The following is a 21,746-nucleotide window of genomic DNA, read 5'->3' as shown; positions in this document are numbered from 1 at the left end:
CCCATGGCAAGGGGGTGCCCATGAAAGAGGAAGGTACTTATTAATTGCACAGAAACAGACTGCTCTGAGATACTGAAGATGTTCTGGTGCCTCTACCACAGTAGTTTCCATTTATTACATTCATGTCAGACACAGGAGATATTCATACATTGTTTTGAAAACACAGCTGGGTTTGAAGAAAAGAAATGATCTTAAAAGAAGAACAATGCAAAAGCACAGTATGCAAAATATGAATTCTATCAGGAGTCACCTCTTGCCAATCCATCCCAAACCTAATAGCCAGAATATGCCAGGGTCCAGAACTTGCAAAGATGAAAAGTAGATGACATTTGTAAACAAACAGATTTGGACTCATAACCAGTGATAAGAAATGGGTGCTATTACTTTGCAGTTTGTCTTAGAAAAAAAAAGAAAGTTGAGGAAATGTGATGGAAGTATTCAGTATGTAAGGAGAGTCCAGGATGACTAGCCCAGCTGGAGAGGTCTACGTGAAGATATCTTCAATTAATCTTGCCCAGTGCATCAAAGACAGAATGTTCGCAGGCTGATAAACAATGGGATAAAACATCTTTCCATTACATGTCACTTGTACCTTTACATTACCATAAATGGGGGAGAGACTCATCTCATACCCAGGTGCCACTAAAAGAAGAGGAGAGGACATCAAAGAACAACCAAGGTGACAAGCAGCAGGCACGAGTTCTCCCTTCACGCCTACCTCCTCATTCCCTCAACCATCCTCTCTCCCTTACTGATCTCTCAAGTTGCTCAAACAGGGGAAGGCAACAATGGCATAGAAGTGTATGAACTCTCCTTCTAAGGTCCAGCATCCTCTAAACACAAAGTCTATTCTGTGACCAAGTATCCTCTTTCCTCTCTCTGTCACTGCTGTTCCATTCAATTAAAATGTAATACCCTTTTTCCTCCAGAAGGTTTCCTTATAGTATACAATGCACTTGATGACTGAGCCCATGGGGATTCGGTTGATGAGCTGGTTTCTCATTGGGGGCAAAGGTGGGTTGAAATGAATCTTCAAACCAAGAGCTGGGGGAATGGCACTGATCATGTATTTGCCCTGGAAAAGAAATTATACATAAGCCAAATACATTCTCCACTACTTCATCTTAAGTATATTGCTCTAATGATCTTGGCAGACATCTGGGAAGATTGCGGGGTGTATCTTCTGAAGCAATTTTGGCATTTAGCGTAAGAATTGCATAACTGAACCCTCACACGATCCTGCTTGTTAAACAACGAACGAGCATTGTATATAAACAGCCATCTGTTCAAATGATGGGCAGCTGCTCTAAGAGAGCAGCACTGGGTTTTAAGAGCCCATTGGTCTCCCTTTCATCTGTGCTCCTCTGTTACAATTTAGAAGCAAAGTCTGCAACGTTTTTCACAGAAAGTTTATTACTAAGCTATATTTTTGTGTTCACCTTACAATTATTTAATTTGGAAGGGAACTGAACACAAAGAAGAGAAACTAGCAAAGGCAGAGTAGGAATATATATACGCTTGTCAGGCGTCACTTCTATCATTGCTATTACTTCAGGACAATCAGAAAGCGTGACCTTCTGTCACAGTCAACTTAACTCTCTGCTACATTTTTGTACAGGATTTGGACAATCAAAAAGGAAAAGCTAAAGGTTTTCTAGCTATCCCAGAACAAATAGTTGCTTAAATATTAGAGGTTACGTTACCTCATATAATTCATGATCTAAGGTTTCCACTAGGACACTTTCACCAGACTGGTCAATGCGGACAACTGGCTTCCTCAGCTTCACCCGGCCACCCAGGCGCTCCATTATTTTCTCACTGATCTGGCCACAACCTCCAACAAACTTCCTCTCCTGAAACACAGGAAACAACAACTCGGCAAAGCAGACTCAGCAGAGCAGTGCTTGTGAAGTGTTTATCATGACAACCATTTTGCTTGGCATTCAAAATAAACCCCAATGTTCTGTGGTTATCAAAACATTTTTGGGAAACTTGCAGTCTCACCTGGAAGACATATCCACATTCCTTTCTCTTTCAGTGAACTCCTCACATATTTCCCATATTTGACCACCAGGCAAGACTAGAAGTATCAGTAACCTCACGAGAAAAATCCCTTCTCATGAGGTCTCCAAAAAGATTCTACAGACCTATATGAATCAGCAAGACTTCTGAAAAGCAATTAAAACTTTTAAACCTTTCTCTGAGTTCACTCTTGTCCCTGGTGGAGGTCTGTGTATCAGAAATAGGAAACCTGATCCTCATAATAAATAACACGGTATAAGAAGTGACGTAGCTCACACAAAAAATGTCCCCTGAGGTATATAATCTAATCTAACTTAAACTCAAATCACCTCTAAGATAATACTTTATTTTATTCAATACATTTACAGTTTAATGATCTATTACTATTGCTTATCCATGCATATTTATGCATTTTACTATGTTTTAATGAATTTGTATTTTAAGTTATTGATGATTAAATAATTTGCATTCCTAAAAATATAATTATTTTTAATACAGTTAGGAAAATCTGCATGTCTCAAGTAGAAGACCATTAACCAAGTCTTTACCTTCTTGAAATGCAGAGGCAGCACTAACGTACCAGATTTCAAACATTTCAGAGCAAGATCATATTTAAGCAGGGGTGTTCATTTTCTTCAGACTGATTTTAAAATCTTAACAGTTTAAATTTGTGGAAGCTTGCATCTTTAGGAACCCAGCTCTAGCCTATATTTTCAGTACTAATTTGGAGTGCTCCACACACTCGTGCAGCTAGCACTGCCATCTCCATTCAGTGTTTCTGAAGCGGTAAGTCTTGCTTCAGCCTCATGACAGAAATAAGCATAAGTAAAACTTCCTTTTTTTGAAGTGGATAAGCAAAGTATGTTTTCTAACCAGAGTCCGAAAGGAAGCCAGACAAATCTACTGATCCCTAGGCCAATGTCTTCAGCATAGGAACAGCCTTCAACAGCAGTTTGCAAGATCCAGATGAATGTGTAAATGAATAAAACTAGTTATCAACGTGCTACTGGTTCAAAATCACGGACGTCTCACTTGGCCCTCTGAACTAAAAGAAACAAGAAAAAGAATGACATTAAAACAGGGCCTGTCAGGACCCATGGAAGGTGATGGCTGACAGTACCTGTCCTCCATTTGTTGTTGAGAATATCCTTGCTGTTCCTCCGCACTGCTTCACATACCACAAAAACCAAAGGGCAGAGACCTCGTGAGGTTCAGAAGTGACATCCACGTTCACAAATAGAGTTGCAAAACTCTTGGCAGCACTGCAACAAAGACAAGAAAGTTAGTTAATTTAAAAGCCGAAAAGGGGTGACAAGATTATTCTTTAGTAGGGGAGAGACTGTCTTTGGCAACCTCCTCTTTCACTGCGGGCAAAGGATTCCTAAATTTCAGCTAGGGCAAGAAACTATCAATTCCTTTTATGCAACATTTTCCACGTAACCATGCAAAAAAAATGTTAATCAAGCACCGCTGTATTCCAGCCAGATTAGTGCTCCAGGAGACACAAGAGCCCAAACATCACTTTATGCTGTTATTGCAAAGTCAGCTTGTCATCCTAGAATCAGGATTAACAGCAGCAAGCCCTTCTTGTCTTCATTGGACTCCAAAACCATCATGTCCTCCCATGGTTCCTGAGTTACATACAAGATTTCCAGCTCTGCTTACACCTGCTGAAAGCCTGGCCCTCAAGCACACAGCAGAGAGATTATTCTTGCCATAAAAAAAGTTACGGATCTTGTCTAAGCTGATTATCTAAACTGTCCGGGTTAGTCAGCATCCCCTCCCTGCCCACTCCTCTGGTGTGCTCAGGGAGGGTGCAGCTGGAACGCAGCAAGGAAAGAAATCTAAGTAGGAAGCCATAAGTGAAGACACAGCACATACACACTCATGCAAAAGACTGGCCAGAAAACGGAAATGATGCTTGTGGTTGCGCAACTCAGTATTTTAAACAGTGGCCTGATAGCGAGAGGTAATGAACACAAAGGTGGAAAAGTGGCCTGTGTCTGAGTTAATTAAGGCTCAGGGAAATATCCCTCCTGTTAGAAGTAAATACTACTTCTGTCCTCACCCTGAGGAGGACTTTAAAGGAACATGGACGGGACCAGGAGATGCTCAGCTTAAGTGCACTGTGATTGACAGGGTCTGAGATTCTACAGGTATTTCATGTGCTAGGCATCATGCAATCAGTGACTTCCAAAATCAGTAGAGAATCCACTTCTAGTTCCTTCTATTTTTTTTTCAGTCTTTGAAATGCACCCCCCCACACCCCCAAAAAAAATTCAAACATACTGTTTCAAAGAGCTGTAGATCTACATATAAGAAAGGCATTTTCTGTCCTTTCTGAAAATGCAAAGTCCCACTGAAGTAAAGAGCTGATCAGTTTTCTGGAATACAGACAGAAATCTGGCTTCATTCTTGGCAGCCAAAAACAATACAGAAAATATTTATCATTTTTTGTCTGTATAAATACATGCTGTAAAATACGATCAGAGATATTTTGTCTAATGGGAGAATTAGTGTATGTATTTATTAATATTTCAAATGCAGAAGCTATTAGATGGTGGTTAAATTCTGCTAGTTTCTGCTGCCTTCTCCCATTGCATTTGGCAAGTTTCTCCTGGTGTTTTACCTAGAAATGGCATTATGATTTCCACCAAGAGCACTTGAGGTATTTCCAGCATGCAACTCTAGCCAAAAGCAATCCACACAGTCTGTTACATAAGAGGAAACAGTAGAGGACTACCCTTCTGCATCATTGCTTGCCAGGGTGGGAAGTTTCTATGCCACGTTACCTAAATCTTGAACAAACTGGGCAAATCAAGCTGAGATGCACATCTAAAATCTGAACAGCATCTTGGAATTAAGGGAGGCTGACAGTTATACCAATATTTGAGTAAAATGTCAAGTCTTATTCCTTCAGAGTCTGAAAAAGATGTGACTGTAGTCACGTGAGCTACTGGATATTGAACAGCTACCGATACATGGCATGTCACTAACTTGCATAGTCCCTTACCGACTGAGCGGTTCAGAGAGCCAGCAGACCTGCCAGCACACATTTGTTTGGTTTTACTGAACGGGGATCCAAACAGGAAAGGCTTTCTGTATGCTTTCGTGCAATTACCACTCTTCTTAGAGCAAAACTACCAGAAGATTAGAGCTGTGTGGACAAGAACCTACTGTCCATTAACAATGAGCACGTTGCACTCTGGAGGCTAGCTGAAGCCGTAAAAACGCTCCTGTGGACAGTGGGCTTGACTGGGTGCTAGCAGGCCTCTGCACCAAGCTTGTGCAGCCACGTGTTGGGTGCTTGGTAATTCTGAAGAGGCTGCTGTAGAAATCAACCTGTTTCACAGTGAGGCAGAATTAATGGCTTGGGGTTTTTTTCATCAGTACAAAGAAAAACAATCAAACTGCTGTTGAACAGCAAGTAAAGAAAAACTGCTTTGATGTATACATAAAAACAAGAAGCATTTTCAGTTTCTCTCTATGGTATACAGTGCAGCAGTTAAACAAGAGAATGAGAGGCGCCTAAGTGATTTAGTGCTATTTCAAGACAAATGTTGTTTTCATAGTACTTTGGTAAAATCAGCTGGTCCAGCACAGAACAAATGTGTGCTGTTCCAACAAAAGTTTGATTCAAAAGCATGCTGTAGCCAGAGCATTTTTCTCTTAAAGGTTAAACACACAGTAAAGAGAGAAAAGTGCACCTAACAAATGAAAGTACTACCCACCTCTTCAGAGGTAACTCTCTCCAAATACATTTTCCTTTTTTCTTTATTTTAATCTAAGAAGTTATAGAAATATAACAATATCTACAGTGTGTGCTGACAGGTGTTGTAGTCCATTATTACAAGATTTTCTTGCTCCATTTCTTTGAAAAGGCTGTATTTTAGTGGTAGTGATATCTATTTGCAAAGCAGTAACACTTACTTGGAGCTCTAAAGTATATAAATACAAGCTATTATATTTAGTATTAAAGAGTTTCTTACTTTGTCCAGCAAATTTTATCTATGAAATCTTGCATAGTCATTTTGTCCCATTCTTCAGCATGTGGAGCCTTCCATGGGGCTTCACTGGGAATCTAAGGAGACATAAAAGAGCATTCATCAGCAAACGAATGAGTGGCATAAGAAAGAGACAATAAACACAAAGATCACAAACAATCTCATCTTCCTGTGGTAATTCAGTCTGCAAATTCCTGGCAGGCAATATAGTGAACTGAACAGAGGATGCTTTTAACTTCTTGTTGTTTGTTTGCTTTTAAGTTGGTTGGGTTTTTTCTAGCTTGAAGAATAGAAAATAATTTTAAGTTAAGAACTTTGCCTAGAAAGACAAAATACAGTGCTGGGGAATGTCTCTGACTTACTCCATATCTCTCATAGCCACCTATGCAAGTAACAGCAACCTATTCTCAAAGTCTGGTAGCAAATTGAATTTAAGGGTGGAGAAGGGCATATGTTTGAGGTTTACAAGACTCTCTAAATACTACTTATCCAGTCATCAGATTAACAAAAAAACCAAAAAAATACACACAAATCCCCTGATCTTCATATACCCAAAAAACCTAAGGCTTTTCTGACTGCAGAGAGCCTCAGCAGGATGGTCTTCAGAAGAGCTTGCCAGGATGCCACCTATACACGTGCTCTGGCTGTCAGTGCGTACTAAAACACATGGCATGATGCTGCTCTTGCCAGCTCCAGGTTTGTTCAAGCCAGAGCATCTTTGCCTATCTGCATCCTAGTCCCATCTTCACTCTGCCTCAAAAGCTGAGCTGAGATGGACAGCTGCAACTCCTCACGCCATACCTCCCTTCCCATTTCATCCATGGTCCTCCATAGGTTGTTGTAGTCCAGGTAGGCCAACGGATTCCACATAGGAGGGAACGGACCTTTAAAGGGGTAAGACTTACCCTACAAGATGAAAAACAAACCAAAACATCATAAAAACTACATACAATCATTATCATGGCTTCTAGGTGCCAGAAGCTGCACTGAATGGTTAAGTGTTCACTGGGAAAAAAGCACAAGTTCAATACACACATGTAACAGCTTCCAACAGATCATGTGTGTGTGCACACAGAACAAGAGGCAGTTGGCACAAACTGAAACACAGGAGGCTTCATCTGAACATCAGGAAATAGTTATTCACTGTGAGAGTGGCTGAGCGCTGGCAGGTTGCCCAGAGAGTTTGTGGAGTCTCCATCCTTGAAGATATTCAAAAGCTGCCTGAACACAGTCCGGGGCAATTGGTTCTAGGTGTCCCTGCTCGAGCAGGGGGACGTTAGATCAGATGACCTCTAGAGGTCACATCCAACCTCAGCCCTTCTGTGACCCTGTTACTCTGCACATGCGACTTCAGCGTGATACATAGTTGAATTAAGTCAGCTGTGTGCAGAACTTTATATTGAGCTCTTCTGGGCAACAAAAGTAATACTTTGCAGTAGAGTCACTTAGATCACACCAACAAAATATGACATGGAACAGAATGGCTCAACTGAGATGAAAAATTGGCTATTTGAAAAAAAGAAACAGTTTACATTTTTTTCCTACATGTTTGTGAAAAGACTGAACTGTTAATTGTATTTAGGTTTTTATTCCCCCTTCAAAACTCAGACAAAAACAGGTGTAATGAGCTTTACTATACACTGAAATCATAGCTCAGAGAACTTCCTGGAAAAAGAAAAAAAAAAGCAGTTTCAGCACACATAAAAAAACCCAGCCTTACAAAAAATGTAGCATTTACTAATAGCGACTCATTCTTTCAATTCAAAATCTCTGACCATAAATCCCAGAGAGTGATAGTGTAGCCAGTATGAATGTCCTAATTACATCATTACATATTTAATAGTTAGATTTTATATAGCTATATATCTACTACTAAATATTCAGAAAGTCTAGCCTGATTAGGAGTGGAAGACAACAGCTAATTTGTAGAGCTATTATTTATATAGTATTTCCCTGGCTGACTATATGGATAGCAGCATAATAGCTTTAAAAATTCACAAAGAAATGCTCATTAGCATTATGTGGTTATTCATTTTTTCATAATGCATTCTGGACTCCATAAAACAGATAAACAATAAGGTCCATATTGTGTGCCACAACTGATTTGTCAAAACTTTATTAAATTATGTATTTAAGCGGGCACTGCATCAGTGTGAATGTCAATTGATAAAAGCACCACTAACTTTCAATAGATATTTGATGCAGTGCCACATGAATCCATCACTGAAAATATTTACACCGGCTGCAAAAGAAATACTGCATGAATAAGGTGAGAGAAGGGACAGAGAGCACATTATTCAAATCTGCAGGTGTTTCAAGCACCAGAAGAGACAGTAAAAGGGCACAAAGGAATCCTGAAAGACACAAAACTTGGCCTGGAAATAACAAAACAAGATAACCTTGAAAAATGTCGGCTAATAACTTTGAGGATTTCCAATTCAAAGACAGACGTGCTTAGACAGCAGTAAGGCCAAAAATCAAACCTAAGAATAAAAGAAAATTAGTTTATTAAAAAACCACAACAGGTTAGAGAAAGTAAAGAAGAAACTGTTTTTTTCACCTAGTCTTTGTATCAATGCAGGACTCTAATGGAATTCTTGTCAGAAACACAAAGGTAATGAAAGTTGAGAAGAATGCAGACTGCAGGAGGAGAGTATTTAATTCTTTGGTATGTGGACATATGAAGAAGTAGGTGAAAAGCAACAATTTCATTTCACAGTGCTTTTGAGGGAGATTATAGTTGTAAAATTTGTTGTTTTGGCATTTTCTGGAAGTTTTCAACCAGAAGTTTTGTCATAGCCAGAGTAGATCTCCAGTCACTTACTAAGCCAGAGGCATCAAGGTTGAAAACCTAGTATTTCCAGTTTAAGAGTGGACATCACAGCACATGTTCACAAATATTCCAAAATATGGAGGGTTGAGCATTTTTTCATTCAGCGTGGAACAAGAGCACATTTCCACAGCTCTTGTGCTCAACCATGTGAAAATACATTAAACTGGAATCAGGAAAATGTAGATGAAGATGAACTCAGTGGGTTTGTTTCATCAGAAGCAGTTGGTCCCGACATTGGGTACTACTATGGAATCTCTTAACACAAAGTTCATTTGAACTGAGGCACCACTTCAGACTCTGCTGCCAAAGGGCTATGGAAGAAGAGCAAAACTCTCAGCCTGAGTTCCTTCCTGTCCCAGATAGTAACATCTGAACCATGTTGGTAATTATCTTTTAACCTTTTGGGGCACATTAAAATTCCATATCTAACTCCTACAGGAGCAAGAAGTCGGTTTTACCACACCTTCTTCTGAACACTGGAGCCACCTTTCACTAACGTAAACACCATTTGGATATTCCAAAGACATATATATCAGTTTGGTTTTAAGTAACTAGCATTTCCCAGATTTAGATTTATGAAACATGTATACTGCTGTGCTCACGAAAACCAGGACAGCATCAGAATTTGTTTTTCCAATTATTGATTTTGTTCTGAGCTTTCTGCTCTGCCAGAGGCAATCCTAACTGAGTTATCCCCTCTGAGTTAACTCAAGTCTCACGAATTCTCCGTGGTGCTTCCTCATGAGTGCACAGCTATGAGACAAACAAAACATATCTTTGTTTTAGTGTTCTATTTCACTGCATTTGAACTGCCAAAAGGGAAATCTTGGGTATGTCTCTTGTACAGAAATCTGGGGTGACAAGTCCAAGCACAATAACAAACTTCAACCTGGAAAAATAAAATCAATTATAAAAGTGAGGGAACCTCCTGTGAAAGTTACTTTCAAGAGCTCCCAAGACATTATCTAAGGTCTGATCCTTACGTCCTTCACAGGCAAAACTCTAGGAGCTGAACTCTGAGGAGTAACTGCAAAACTAGGCTCTACACAGAAACAAAATTAACATCACCAAAGAAAAACTACACATAATTCTGGGTAGTTTCCAAACTGAAACATCTCAGCTCCACTTCTGATGAATTTGCACTTTCGCAAAAACAACCACCTTACCGGGATTTAGGCGAAATTTGCCTATTTCTACCACATTGCTAGTAACAGCATTCTCCATACCTCCTAGTGCTGTATAATCTCCAAAGAAACCACAAGACACAGACGAAAAATATGCCCCAAGATGCACAAGTATTTCCTTTTCAAATATTTTTACACCCAAATCAGAGTAGTATAAAAAAAAAAAAGCAACAACAACCACCCCTTCTGATCATCTGACGTATTTCAACACCAGTACTATAAATGCTCAGATTTGTAACCTTTTTATATACATATTTTTTTTAGGGCTTAGTGGTATTTAATACAGGCATATATATATTTTGAGAAACTGTTTTGTGATGCCACTTGCAATGCTGCCACAAGCACAACACCAGCATCAGCAGTAGGAGGTCTACCTGCAGTTGTAAGGCTCATTCTCTGCTTTCAAAGGCTGTTGCTGCAGTATGGGCTAGAGCATGCTGAAGAAGCTATAGAAACGATATGAAAGAAACTCATATAACCCAGCCGCCGCAGGAACAAACAGGGAAACGACAAATTCAGTGTTTGTCACAAATATTACAATTCCCAAAAGATTTTCTCATCCATCTGTTTCATGTCCACTGACATTTGACTTTTAGACTGGACCCACGCAATATACGTAGCACAGAAATGAACTCTGTGCACGCATTAGCTCTGTTTCAGGTCAAACAGCTGGCATAAGAAGTGGGTTATTACAGGGAAAAAACTCCACAGCACAGAAAGCGCCTATCAGCAGCCTCTTGAATATCAGGCCCAGCAGCTGGGAGGCCATAGGGACTGGATCACACACCACTTTCCCCTGGGAAGGCGAAAGTGAGTGAATGGTTGGCTAAAAAAGTTCATGCTCTGCCAGGAAATATCATCAGTATCTCAACGCACAGTGGGATGTCAGAATAAAGTCTGCTTTTGCAGGCACAAGACAACTTCATGCTCCCCTAAATGTTATGTATGCAGGTAGCGCCTGGGCAGGACACAGTACTGTAAATTGAAGCTCTTGATGCCAATGATCCACGCATTTTTTAATAGCATGGTATAAACATTTTATAGTCAGCTTTCATTGAAAGAAATGAGACGGTGCAGTGCATTTTCTGCATCCCTGAATGAATATAGATATTCCCTCAGCTAAATCGTCTAAACCTTGGAGTATGTGATGCTAACGTCATCAAAATGTCACTGTGTGTCAATTCAGTTACTCGGGTTTATAGGCATGTAGTGCCCTCTGCTGATTCACAGCATTAATACATTACATACACCTTGTCCTCAACTAAAAAACTAGTGACATCATTCATATAAAGCACAGAAACGGGAAGATGCAAAGCTGTGAGAAGGAAAATGAGAAACAAAAAAGCATCGCTTCAGGCTGTGACTCTGTACCTGTCTCAGATATTCAGTTTCTTGTCTGCTGGTTTGGTTTGTGGGGGATGTTTTATTGCATCTAACAATATGTGTCTTTGGGACTAAGCTTCTTGTGTAATCATAATTCTCAATAAAACATCGCAACTATGCGGACCAAGCTGAGAGAGGTACACAGGTCTACTTAGAAAACTGACTGTGCTGAGCTTCGTGGAAGCTCCCTTCTTTAAGATACTTTCAGGAGCTCAGATGCTCAGCTGGTTAATACACTGACAGATATCCTGAAGGTAAGGAAACATATAGGTTAGAAAATACAAATGCAGCACAAAAAAAACTGGATAATTACTAATGTAAAACGACAATATTAATATCACACCAAAATATCCTCCAACTGTATTTGAACATCTAATTTAAGATCATCAGCTATGGATGTCTGAGTGCCTTCTGAAATTTGGTCAGCAAAAGTAATTCCATTTTAAGTGTAGCACAGACAGACACATTGGCTGGAAACATGCATCCTGAAAAGGAAAGGAGCTAATTTGGAACAATTTGTTTCTGCCATGTTATAGAAATAAAGTCCATCTTTGCTCTGCCACAACATTAGTCATACAATCACAGGAACACTTGTTTTATCTGCCAAAAGGCAGAGTGAGAAAAACAACACTGGTTTAGAAAGAGGAACTGAGGTTCTTCTGCTCTGAATTTGAAAGCTAATTAACTCTTTGTTCCAATCAGCTAAGAAAAGAATTAACTAAGTCTCCTTCCTACTGGGACAGGACTTTTTGTTTTCAGACACTAAAAAACGTCTTTACAAAAAAAGCATTCAGGCATCTTATGAAGCACAAATTTACAGGGACTCTGGTTTGAAACCGGGCCTGCGTGTGACTTTCAACACCTGAATTAAACCTGCCAACGAAGTGGATAAAAAACAATAGAAAACTTTTCAATATTTCTAGAATTAGTCTGAACAAAAAAAATATTCCTTCCCCTCCCAAAAGCAGATAAATGGGGAAAATAAATGAAAACAGGAGAAAAAAGAAGTTTTATTTGGAAGAAAGCCATCAAATGAGCTCTGCCCACAGATAACATAACCAAGCACACAGGGAACACACGCACTCTCAACTAAAACTCTTCAGAGTCTTTAAAGTAGAAGATAACATTGAGCTCACTAGTTTTTTTTTTCTGAGATACTCAGGGTTATTAAAATTCTTACCAAAAAAAAAGGAAACCTTACATAAAATTTTAAAGATGTGTGAATCCCAGGATGCTCAGCCAGCTGTTCCTGTATGAAACACACATTTCTCTAATTCTGTTTTTCTGTAGACCTCTGTCAACTTGTCAAGAGAAACAAAAATTAGTTCTTGCAATCAGAGGCAATTGAATCTTTTTTCCCAGCAGCCTGATTTAAATAAGCTAGGTGGGAGCACAATTCTCTTTCCTCATCTCCTAGGGAACAGACCCTGGGGTCTGGGAGAGCTAAGACTGAGGAATTTTCTTTCCATTTGGATTTAATTAAGAATTGCATACTTTATTTCCAGTTCATTTTTCTTATTGCTTTCATTCTTCTACTACCACAGCTGCCAGTGTTCCAGTCAATATTCTTGATCAACAAACATCTCTTGCAAGACACTGCTTTACAGTCCCCTCTGGCAGAGATCACTTTACAGATTTGGTGTACTTAATCTTGCTTCTTTCAGGCTGCTGTAATACAAATATCATCCATCTTTTAATTTTAAAAGGCCTCATTACAAACTTCCTTCTTGTTATTACTGCCAATAGCTGGCTCAAAAAAGGGAAGATGCCCCTTTTTTTATAGGGCAGGTCCAATGAGACCAAAACAAGATCAGCCTTTCCTGTGCTCCTCACAATGACTGCGCTTCATTCCCAGCATGAAGGACATTCCCTGTGGAAGTCCGGAAGACGATTTCACCACCCTTGGCCTATTCAGTCCTCAGACTCACTTGTGAGGAGTTCTTGCATCCTTGTATCGAATGAAGTGTTAAAATAACAGAGATCTGCATTTCAGTAATGACACGTGAAACTACAAAGGCCCTGGAGTAATTAAACATCTTTGAATTTACTTGGCTTCCTTGTCAAGACACCAGATGCCCAGCTTCTTAAAGATTCAGATGTATTCTTCTCAGTTCCAAGTTCTTACTTACCAATTGTCAGCAAAACAGGGAAAAAAACCCCAAAAGATGTGATGCCATTCCACCTCACTTAAACTGACGGCAACTAAGAGTCTCACAGACTTGTCATTCTGTGACTGCACTCTAATTAAGATATAAAAAGAAAAATGAAAACACTTTTACGTAGTCATTCAAAAATCCATTTAAGCTGTTACACTCTACACTACAGACTATGCCAGGAGATACCGTCCTTAGATTGCAGAGAATCAGGTCACAAGCTTAAATAAATAATATTGTTTAGTTTCAGTGCATGTATCACTGATACCACGGAATACTACTAAATTCTGTAACCTTAGATACAGCAGTCACTTACTCAGCTGCTAATTAAAGCCCAATACAACACAACCATCACATTTTTTATTGATGAACAAGACCATAGCATTTTAATAAGCACAGCAGTGCTGAAAATGAATGACACCCAAGAGGGCTGTGTTTTTTTTTCCTGCAGCACTACTGTAGATCAGTAACCTAGTAACATTAGTGCAGATTTGTGGCCCTAGGTACAGTACTGTGAGTATAAGACTAAATACTCACCTTCAGTGACGAGCTGCAAGCAGAATCCACATTAACATTCTCCCCAGAGATGTCGATTGCATATATTTGTTTCGAAGAGCTGCTAAACTTGAAGAGGGCATGACATGCATTCAGATACCCGCAGCCAGCACTGCTGGCAGATGAAGGCATGTGAGGAGACTCCGTCTCCTACGGGGTACTGAACTGAGGTAATGAGGTGTTGGCAAGATGCTGTCAAGAACCTGTCTAGTGATTAGTGAGGGGATGATTCATGTTCCCCACAACATGTTAACCTGAGAGACCCCCCGGATGCGCACAATGCCAAGCACGCCTTTTGGTGACAAGGAAACAGCTAGCAGTTATAACCACACGGGGAACGTTTCAGGTGCAACACACTGTCAAAACAGCCAGCTACCCGAGCCAGCTGTTGACTATATTTTGAGAAACAAGCTCTGCTGGTCTAACCTAGCCAGTAAGGAGTCTTGTTACCAGCCTGTGTTGCCAGGCTAACATGAAAACTCTCCATCAACAAAAACGGGAACAGAGGATGTTCAGCTGACACCTAAGTGGGATGAAGAGTAGATCGTACTTATTGTATATGGAGGAACCAAGTTCTAAAAAGGTTCATTTGGCAAATTGGTCATACAAAGGAATGTTTCTTGACACAGATTTAGGGGGGCAGAGTAATCCAGTTTCCCTGGGGAAATTGGACAGCATTGGTAAATTCATGTTTTAAAACACAGGAAGTTTGCATGGTTATTGGGTCTGCATGAAACTGAATTGTAATTCGAACTAACTAAGAAAATGTTGATAATTAAATCCTCACAATAACCGACAAGTTTTCATATTTCAACACTTCTTTGCAGAGTAAAAATTATCTGGACTATATGTACTTTGGTTTGTTTTTTCTAAGACAAAAACTGTCATTTTGGTGAGGAGAGTAAATAACCACCAGACAGAAATTGCAAACCTACCCAAGGTAGGGCCCTGAATCATCTCTTGGGCAGCTAAGGAAATTTTAAGAAGTGTTTTACACCTGCCTACAAGTTCAGTGAGAGAACTGTTAGGAGATGATAGCTTCTCAGATATTTCTGCTTTTCCTTCTTAAATTTGGATTTATGAACCTGACTTCAGCTATACTATTGAAAAGCAACAGTGCTCAGGCAGCAATTTGCCTACCAAACACTACTTGGAGAGGTATCCTAATTTTCTCACTAACACTGGTGAATCAGTGTTTTAATTTACACAAATTAAAATAACTTCCTGATCTTTCAAAGACCATGAAAAAGGCTGCTTAACAAGTGGAGGGAAAGAAAAAAAAACGTAGGACAAGAAATACAATTTAGAGTTTCTGTGAAGATATCACAGATAATATAAGAAAGACCAAAAATAATCTCACAATAGAACACTACATTAAAAAATATTAAAGTGGAGAAAAACCACACAACCCAATCAAGCTGCTAAAGCCTAATTAGCAAAGACTCGCCCAGAGATGAACAAAATGCATTCTTTTCATTTTGTAGAACAAAGAAGCTGTATATATTATTTGTATTAAAAAGCCTCTAAAACGAATTTAATTAACTATGAAAGGCTTGATTTTGCCTTTGGGTATATATAAAAAAAAGCAGCTGATTTTACAAGATGTACTGTGATGCTTCATTGTGTAGCAAGAGAATTAAAACCTTTAGGTTTCATTGCCTCTCTGAGTTCAGAGAATTTTGAGGTCCAGAATTTAGTTGTATTTGTCACAGTCACAAAGCTTGGGTCAGCATATGAATTCAAATCCACACAGGGGTGACAGACCTTTGAAAATATTTGGGATCTGGTTTGCAAGCTGTGACTTGAGAATACCACTTAGATTTCAGGGAGCACCAAGAGCATTGTCCATTTGCAGGGAAAGGATGGGCAAAACAGGGCTGAAAGTGAGAGACCTGCAAGGAATATATTACATATATTTGAAACTCAAAAGCTTAAGATTATTATACCGATTCGGCCACACGACAATGCATATGACTACTATACAGTGGTCATGTTCAAATTATTTAACTGCAAGTAATTCTTCAATTATGTTAATACTTTTCCACAAAGAAAAGTATAAACACAGAAGCAAAAAGGAAATAAAAGATTTAAAATGGATAAAGTTAGGAGATTCAAGGGGGGTGTTACTGACTGTGGAACATCTCCTTTCTTTACATCTACTTGGCTACCAGGGAGTCCTTGCACACACTTCTCTCCCTCGTCTCTTCAGGAGCTCTCCTACAGGCAGCCACACTAGGAGCCTGAGACTACAAACTCTGTCTGAATACAACCTGCAGGCCCTTAGCATGCCTTGGAAGCACCTCCGTGAGAGATCTCTCTCCTCGGAGACTTTCAGTAATGTCTGGGAACGACCCCAAGCAACCTGACATAACTATGAGGTAGGACGCTGTTCCAAGCCCACGGTGGAGCAGGAACTTCCAAGGGTCTCTTCCAAGGCAGCTTTTCCCACGGTTTGTGGAAGGCGTAGTGCCAATCTCACACATGCCTGCCAGCACTCACACCAAGCCATGCCTCAAAGTGCCATAGATGCCCCACCTCACCAGCATATAAAGTAAGGGCATAAAGTGTTACCTAGGAGCATCTCTCAGTAGGTCTTAGCACAGGCACATGAGTGCTAGAGCAAGTCCAGGCCCTCCGCCCTCCTCACAGCGCCCCCAGGGCCTATTTGCACAGACATCAGCAATAACCAACATAGCAAGCACCCCGTGTCTCCAGCCTCGGAGGGTTTGAATGCCTTCAGGAGCAAAGAGGCTTCCTGCACCTCTGGGTTTCTGGATGTAACTCATACTACTGTACAAATTCCCTGGACTTGTGTCCCAATACCGTAGTGTCCCAGTTCAAGGCTCTTCCTATGCTAAACATACCGGCAAAGCCAAGGCATGCCCCCCCTCTGACAGCCCAGAATATGCCCCTGAATGCCAGCAAGTTCTATCGGCACCGGGTAAGGAGAAAAGCCAAGAGCCTTGACTCACACCAGCACTCACCATCCTGGACTAAAAGACATCTTTAGGTGACAGTAAGAGGCTATGCACAACATATGGCAACTCATGAAATAAGATACTTGGGGTCAAAGGAAAGACAGATTCTCCTTGGCAAGAGGCCAAACTTCTACTTTTGTGCCATGCTCTGTTTTCCTCACCCTAAAAGCCTGTAGAAAAACTAACCAGCATAGTAACACCAATATCCCACACACAGGCTGGTTGCTAGAGATCCTAAAAGAAAATGGGGTCTGGCTTACAAAACAAGCAGCCGTGCTTGACTGGCTGCTAACAATAAATTACGCCCATGTGTCAGCTTCAGCTTTGGCTTCAGGGACTTCTGGCAGAATTTGGGAATGCTCCCCGGCCTTGCCAAGGTTATACTGAAAGCTGCTTATCCTGACTGGCTGTGTCAATTGTCTTGTACTATTAAGGTTTCCCCTCATGGCATGACCTCCTATTGCTACTGAGGAGACTCTGAAGGCTAGATAGTGTGAAGAAACAGAAAATATGTCTTAGAGGACGATGCGAGAGGCACAAGAAACAGAATAGTGTGGGCATGCCCATCAGTTCTACTACGGCAAGAACAACTGTGGACAGTCACTGTAGTAAATCACTTTGAGAATATACTTCTTTTTTACAACAATTGCATAGAAAAAAGATTGGAAAACATGAGAGAACACCACCTCTCTATCGCTGTTTTTAAATCTGTCAATATTTTCTTTAACCTCTGACCAAACACCAACTACTATCTGACAAATATTTTGCCAGGCATTGCACAACAGCTTATCTTAAGCGTATAATGAAACTCAATGTTAATTTTCTCAGGGCTAACGTAGAAAGTTTCCCTTCCCTCCCTGTGGGAGGGCAATGTTGCTCTATATCTGGAAAGGGGAAAGGATGCTCTTTTGGGGAAAGCAGAGCACAAATACTGAGAGTACGTGGGCTTTTTGGCAGCTTTGCCAGAGCTGTCCTCTTACAGATTGTGAATAGATCATTTAGAGCTGCCTCCACAAGAACGTCCAACTCCCAGAGCCTTCTGCAATTACTATTACAATGTCTTTTGCTACTCCATGTGTTAGCTTCCCCATCAGCAAAACCAGACTTAATGTCTCACGTTTCTTTCAGACAGGATAATAATTGTCACTGGTTTAGGAAGCCGATCCTCAGAAAGTTTCAGCCCAGTTGAAGATACTTCTAGGACTTCTGGACGGGACTTTCAGGTACCTCAGGCAATGTGTGTGAGAACTGACCTGTACAGAAGAGCCAAAACTGTACTGTTCATAAACAACGAAGCTTTGTGACAGGTTTTAACTAAGAGCTCGGACCTGAACCAAGACATCAGCTAACAGGACGTATCTACATAATATACACGTAGATGTGCATGCATATAGTAATTTATGTAAGTTCCTCATTATACCAACATATTTATTTTTCTCTAAGAAACTCAGATGAGGTTTAGATTGGATATTAGGGAAACTTTCTTCAAGTAAAGAATTATCAAGCACCGAAACAGGCTGCCCAGGGAAGTGGTTGAGTCACCATCCCTGGACATATTTCGAAGTGGTATAGATGTGGCACTTAAGGACATGGGCTAACCATTGGACTCAATGATTTTAAAGGTCTTTTCCAACCTAAATGATTCTATGATAATCTTAAACAGTTATACTCCACTGTGTCATTGATGGAAAACAATGAGAAAGGAGATCACTACAATTTGCCTGTCTACAGCAGCATGCCTGAGAACATCTTACCTTGACATGGTGTATCAGGTGCTCAACTTCGTTCACTTTATACGTCTCTATTCCTAACTCCTTAGATAACCGCAGGAGACGATTTTGTGTTGGCCCCACGTAAGCTCCTCCAAGGTCCACATATTTAACTTGCTTATTCTAGTTTACCACACACAACACACAAAAGGAAAAAAAAAAGGGGTTAAAAGGAGATAAGTCCTTTGTAAGTAGCAAACAAGTTAAAAGAGCAATCCAGAGGAATTCTTTAAATGAAACACTCCCAGAGAATTTTGGCCAAGATTCCTTTCCCCCGAGAAAGCTTCAATTCTTTGGCAGAGTTCTGATGTGGTGATCACCGAGAACCTCAGATAAGGAGTTCATAACCAGCTTAGCTGGCCTGATATTACGTTACAGCCTTAACAAACGAGAAGAGCGAGCCTGACAGGCTCAGAGAAGGACAGAGTCAGACATCTGTACACTTCTTCCTCAGTCAGGCATCTCTGCCACCTTTGAATGACTAGTTCAAAATAGACTGTACTAGGAAGTAGCACAGGTAGGATTTTCTAACGAGCAGAGTGTGAGAGGACCTCCCAGGCAGGGCAGAAGGTAGAGGAGTGAAGGGAGACATGCTGGTTCTAGTGCCCAGCCATGCCCACCATTCCTCTAGCCTGTATCACTCCTCACGGGGCTTGTTACAGTTCAGCTCAAGGCTCTTCATGACACGTTTGGCCTTATGGGTAGGTTTTTTTCATAGAGATTTCTCCAGTGTTTCTCCCCGGGGAATTATTTTGCAGCTTAGTTAATCGTGTTCTCCTTCCAGAGAAAAAGACTAATGACTCCAGAGCCTGCAGATCACACAGAAATAGTCTGTCCCCACCATCACGCCAGTCTTTCCCCACTCTTGCTGATATAGTATCTGGAAATTTCCCATCTGCTAGTGCTCTAGAAATTTTCCCTCAAGCAGGTTCTCTAGTAGGAAAAATAAATAAATACAATTATGTATATTATTCATATATGTATACTATACATATATATGCACACATACAGCATACATGTGAATAATTATACATATGTTTAGTATATACTGTGTGTATGTATATGCAGTATAAACGGGTTTGGAGGTAATTACCCGTGCAGTGAAAGTTCTTCCACCAACCCTGTCATTGGCTTCCAGCAATACCACATTCAAGCCTGACTCAGTCAGCAGTTTGGCTGCTGAGAGACCTAAAAGACAAAAACAAAAACATTTAAAGAATATTTTTGTATATGCACCCCATGGCTTCTGTGACTTAATATGTAAACACTCACATAGCTACACATTCAACTCCTGAATTTTTCACTCACTCACTTTGCCATGGAGTGAGATGGAATTAAAAACAAAAAATCATCAAATGGAACCAAAGCCACATATTAAAAGAAGTTTGTGGTCTAATTTTACACGTGCTGAGCACCTTCTGCACCACGTGCTCAGCTCTTCTGATGCGTAAGCCAGCACTCGTTATGACAGTCATTTGCCTAGGCAGAGAACTTGGGGAGGACAGCTTTCTGTTTTCTAACATCAGGACGTCATCTTTTCTAACACAGACAAAAAAAAAAAAAAAAAAAAAGGAAGAAGTGAAGTTTTATTAGGCCTGTCTTAAATTTTTCCTGAAGCTTGTTGTACATGTTTGCTTTGCAGCTCTGAATACTTTAAAGTACATCAGCAAAGTTCCCAATAGTCAGGTCACAGGTTTCTTCTCCTGAAGAACGTGTGGTGTGACTCAGAAGAGACATATGTGCTTGCGTGCGGCAACAAGAAGAAAAAATATGGGTAAGTCTACCCAAAAAATTGTTTTGTTACTCATTTATTTTCTTCATATGCTTTTATTCCTATCTAGCAATTCTGAAGCTGAGACTCTAAGAGGGGGAACAATGGGAATACAGGAGGGAACATCTCATTTCGGTTCTGATGACACAAATCGTCATAATTGCAGAGTAAAATACTGGCATCAGGCCACTGCAGGAATGAAGAGAACTAGAAAGGGTGCACAACATGGAGGGAAACGCAGCCCACAACCTCTCAACTTCTTAAGATCATCTCTGCCTTTTCCTCCAGTACACAAACCAAGATTTGTATAAACTGAGGTTCTTCCTCTGGCCACATGTGAGTGAATTTCTAGTGGGACAGCAAGACTTGTATTCTAGAGGGTTCCGTCATTCTCTTGAACTCATAGGATATGTTGAATAAAGCTCAGCACAGGGCAGCTAGTAACCACACTCATACATAATAATTTAGCTATCCTTTCTGACCCTGTGACTTGTTAGCATCAGAAGGCAATCAGTTTTCTCTCTGTGTCCTAGTACATGTAGTTTTTGAGAAGGAGTCATCCAAGCAGATTGTTCCAAGCATAAGGCAGCCATGGAAAAAACGGCAAAAGTACTAGCAGGAGAAACAGATGGTCAAAGCTATCATGGCAGGACTCTATAAAATGATAGTGAAGAAAATATAGCAGCCCTGGATAGAGAAAAAAATATTAATGATAGCTACTAAAGGTGCTACAGAACATCCTAGTTGTCCACTGGTGGCGTGGGAGTAGGAGAACCAGGTCTCGTTCCCAGTAGTGCACTGAACCTGCTGCACTGTGCTGGTTAAATCACTTACATGCTTTTGCCTCCCCATCTGTAAAAAAAAAGAGACAGTGGTGTAGACCTGCCTCTCTAAAGGATTTGACATTTTCTGAAGAAAAGCAGCAGATGTTTCCATTAAAAAACAGGACAGTATGATCTTTATTTCTAGCTTCACATGCTTATTTATCTTGAGTTTTCACAAAAGTGTTAGTGAGAAAACCAGTAATGACACTGATATAGGTCCTTCCATACTTCCTGATTGAGGAAATTATATTGCAAAAACATCTGGCTGGC

General features: G+C 40.3%; 1 protein-coding gene across 1 annotated transcript; it reads right to left on the bottom strand.

Moving 5' to 3' along the window:
* Positions 1 to 901: 901 nt before the first annotated feature.
* On the bottom strand, positions 902 to 20,069 carry LOC104487947 (amine oxidase [flavin-containing] B-like; the record flags this gene model as incomplete). The annotated part of the gene is made up of 7 exons (XM_010138306.1): positions 902 to 1,075; positions 1,704 to 1,853; positions 3,143 to 3,284; positions 6,012 to 6,103; positions 6,828 to 6,932; positions 18,867 to 19,004; positions 19,975 to 20,069. Coding segments are annotated over 7 exons (896 nt in total), but the record flags the coding sequence as incomplete, so codon positions are not given.
* Positions 20,070 to 21,746: the final 1,677 nt, after the last annotated feature.

Source organism: Buceros rhinoceros, unplaced genomic scaffold (genome assembly GCF_000710305.1).
Source record: "Buceros rhinoceros silvestris isolate BGI_N320 unplaced genomic scaffold, ASM71030v1 scaffold2666, whole genome shotgun sequence".
Lineage (NCBI taxonomy): Eukaryota > Metazoa > Chordata > Aves > Bucerotiformes > Bucerotidae > Buceros > Buceros rhinoceros.
Note: the sequence above shows the minus strand (reverse complement) of the source record. Positions and strands in the feature narration are given on the sequence as shown.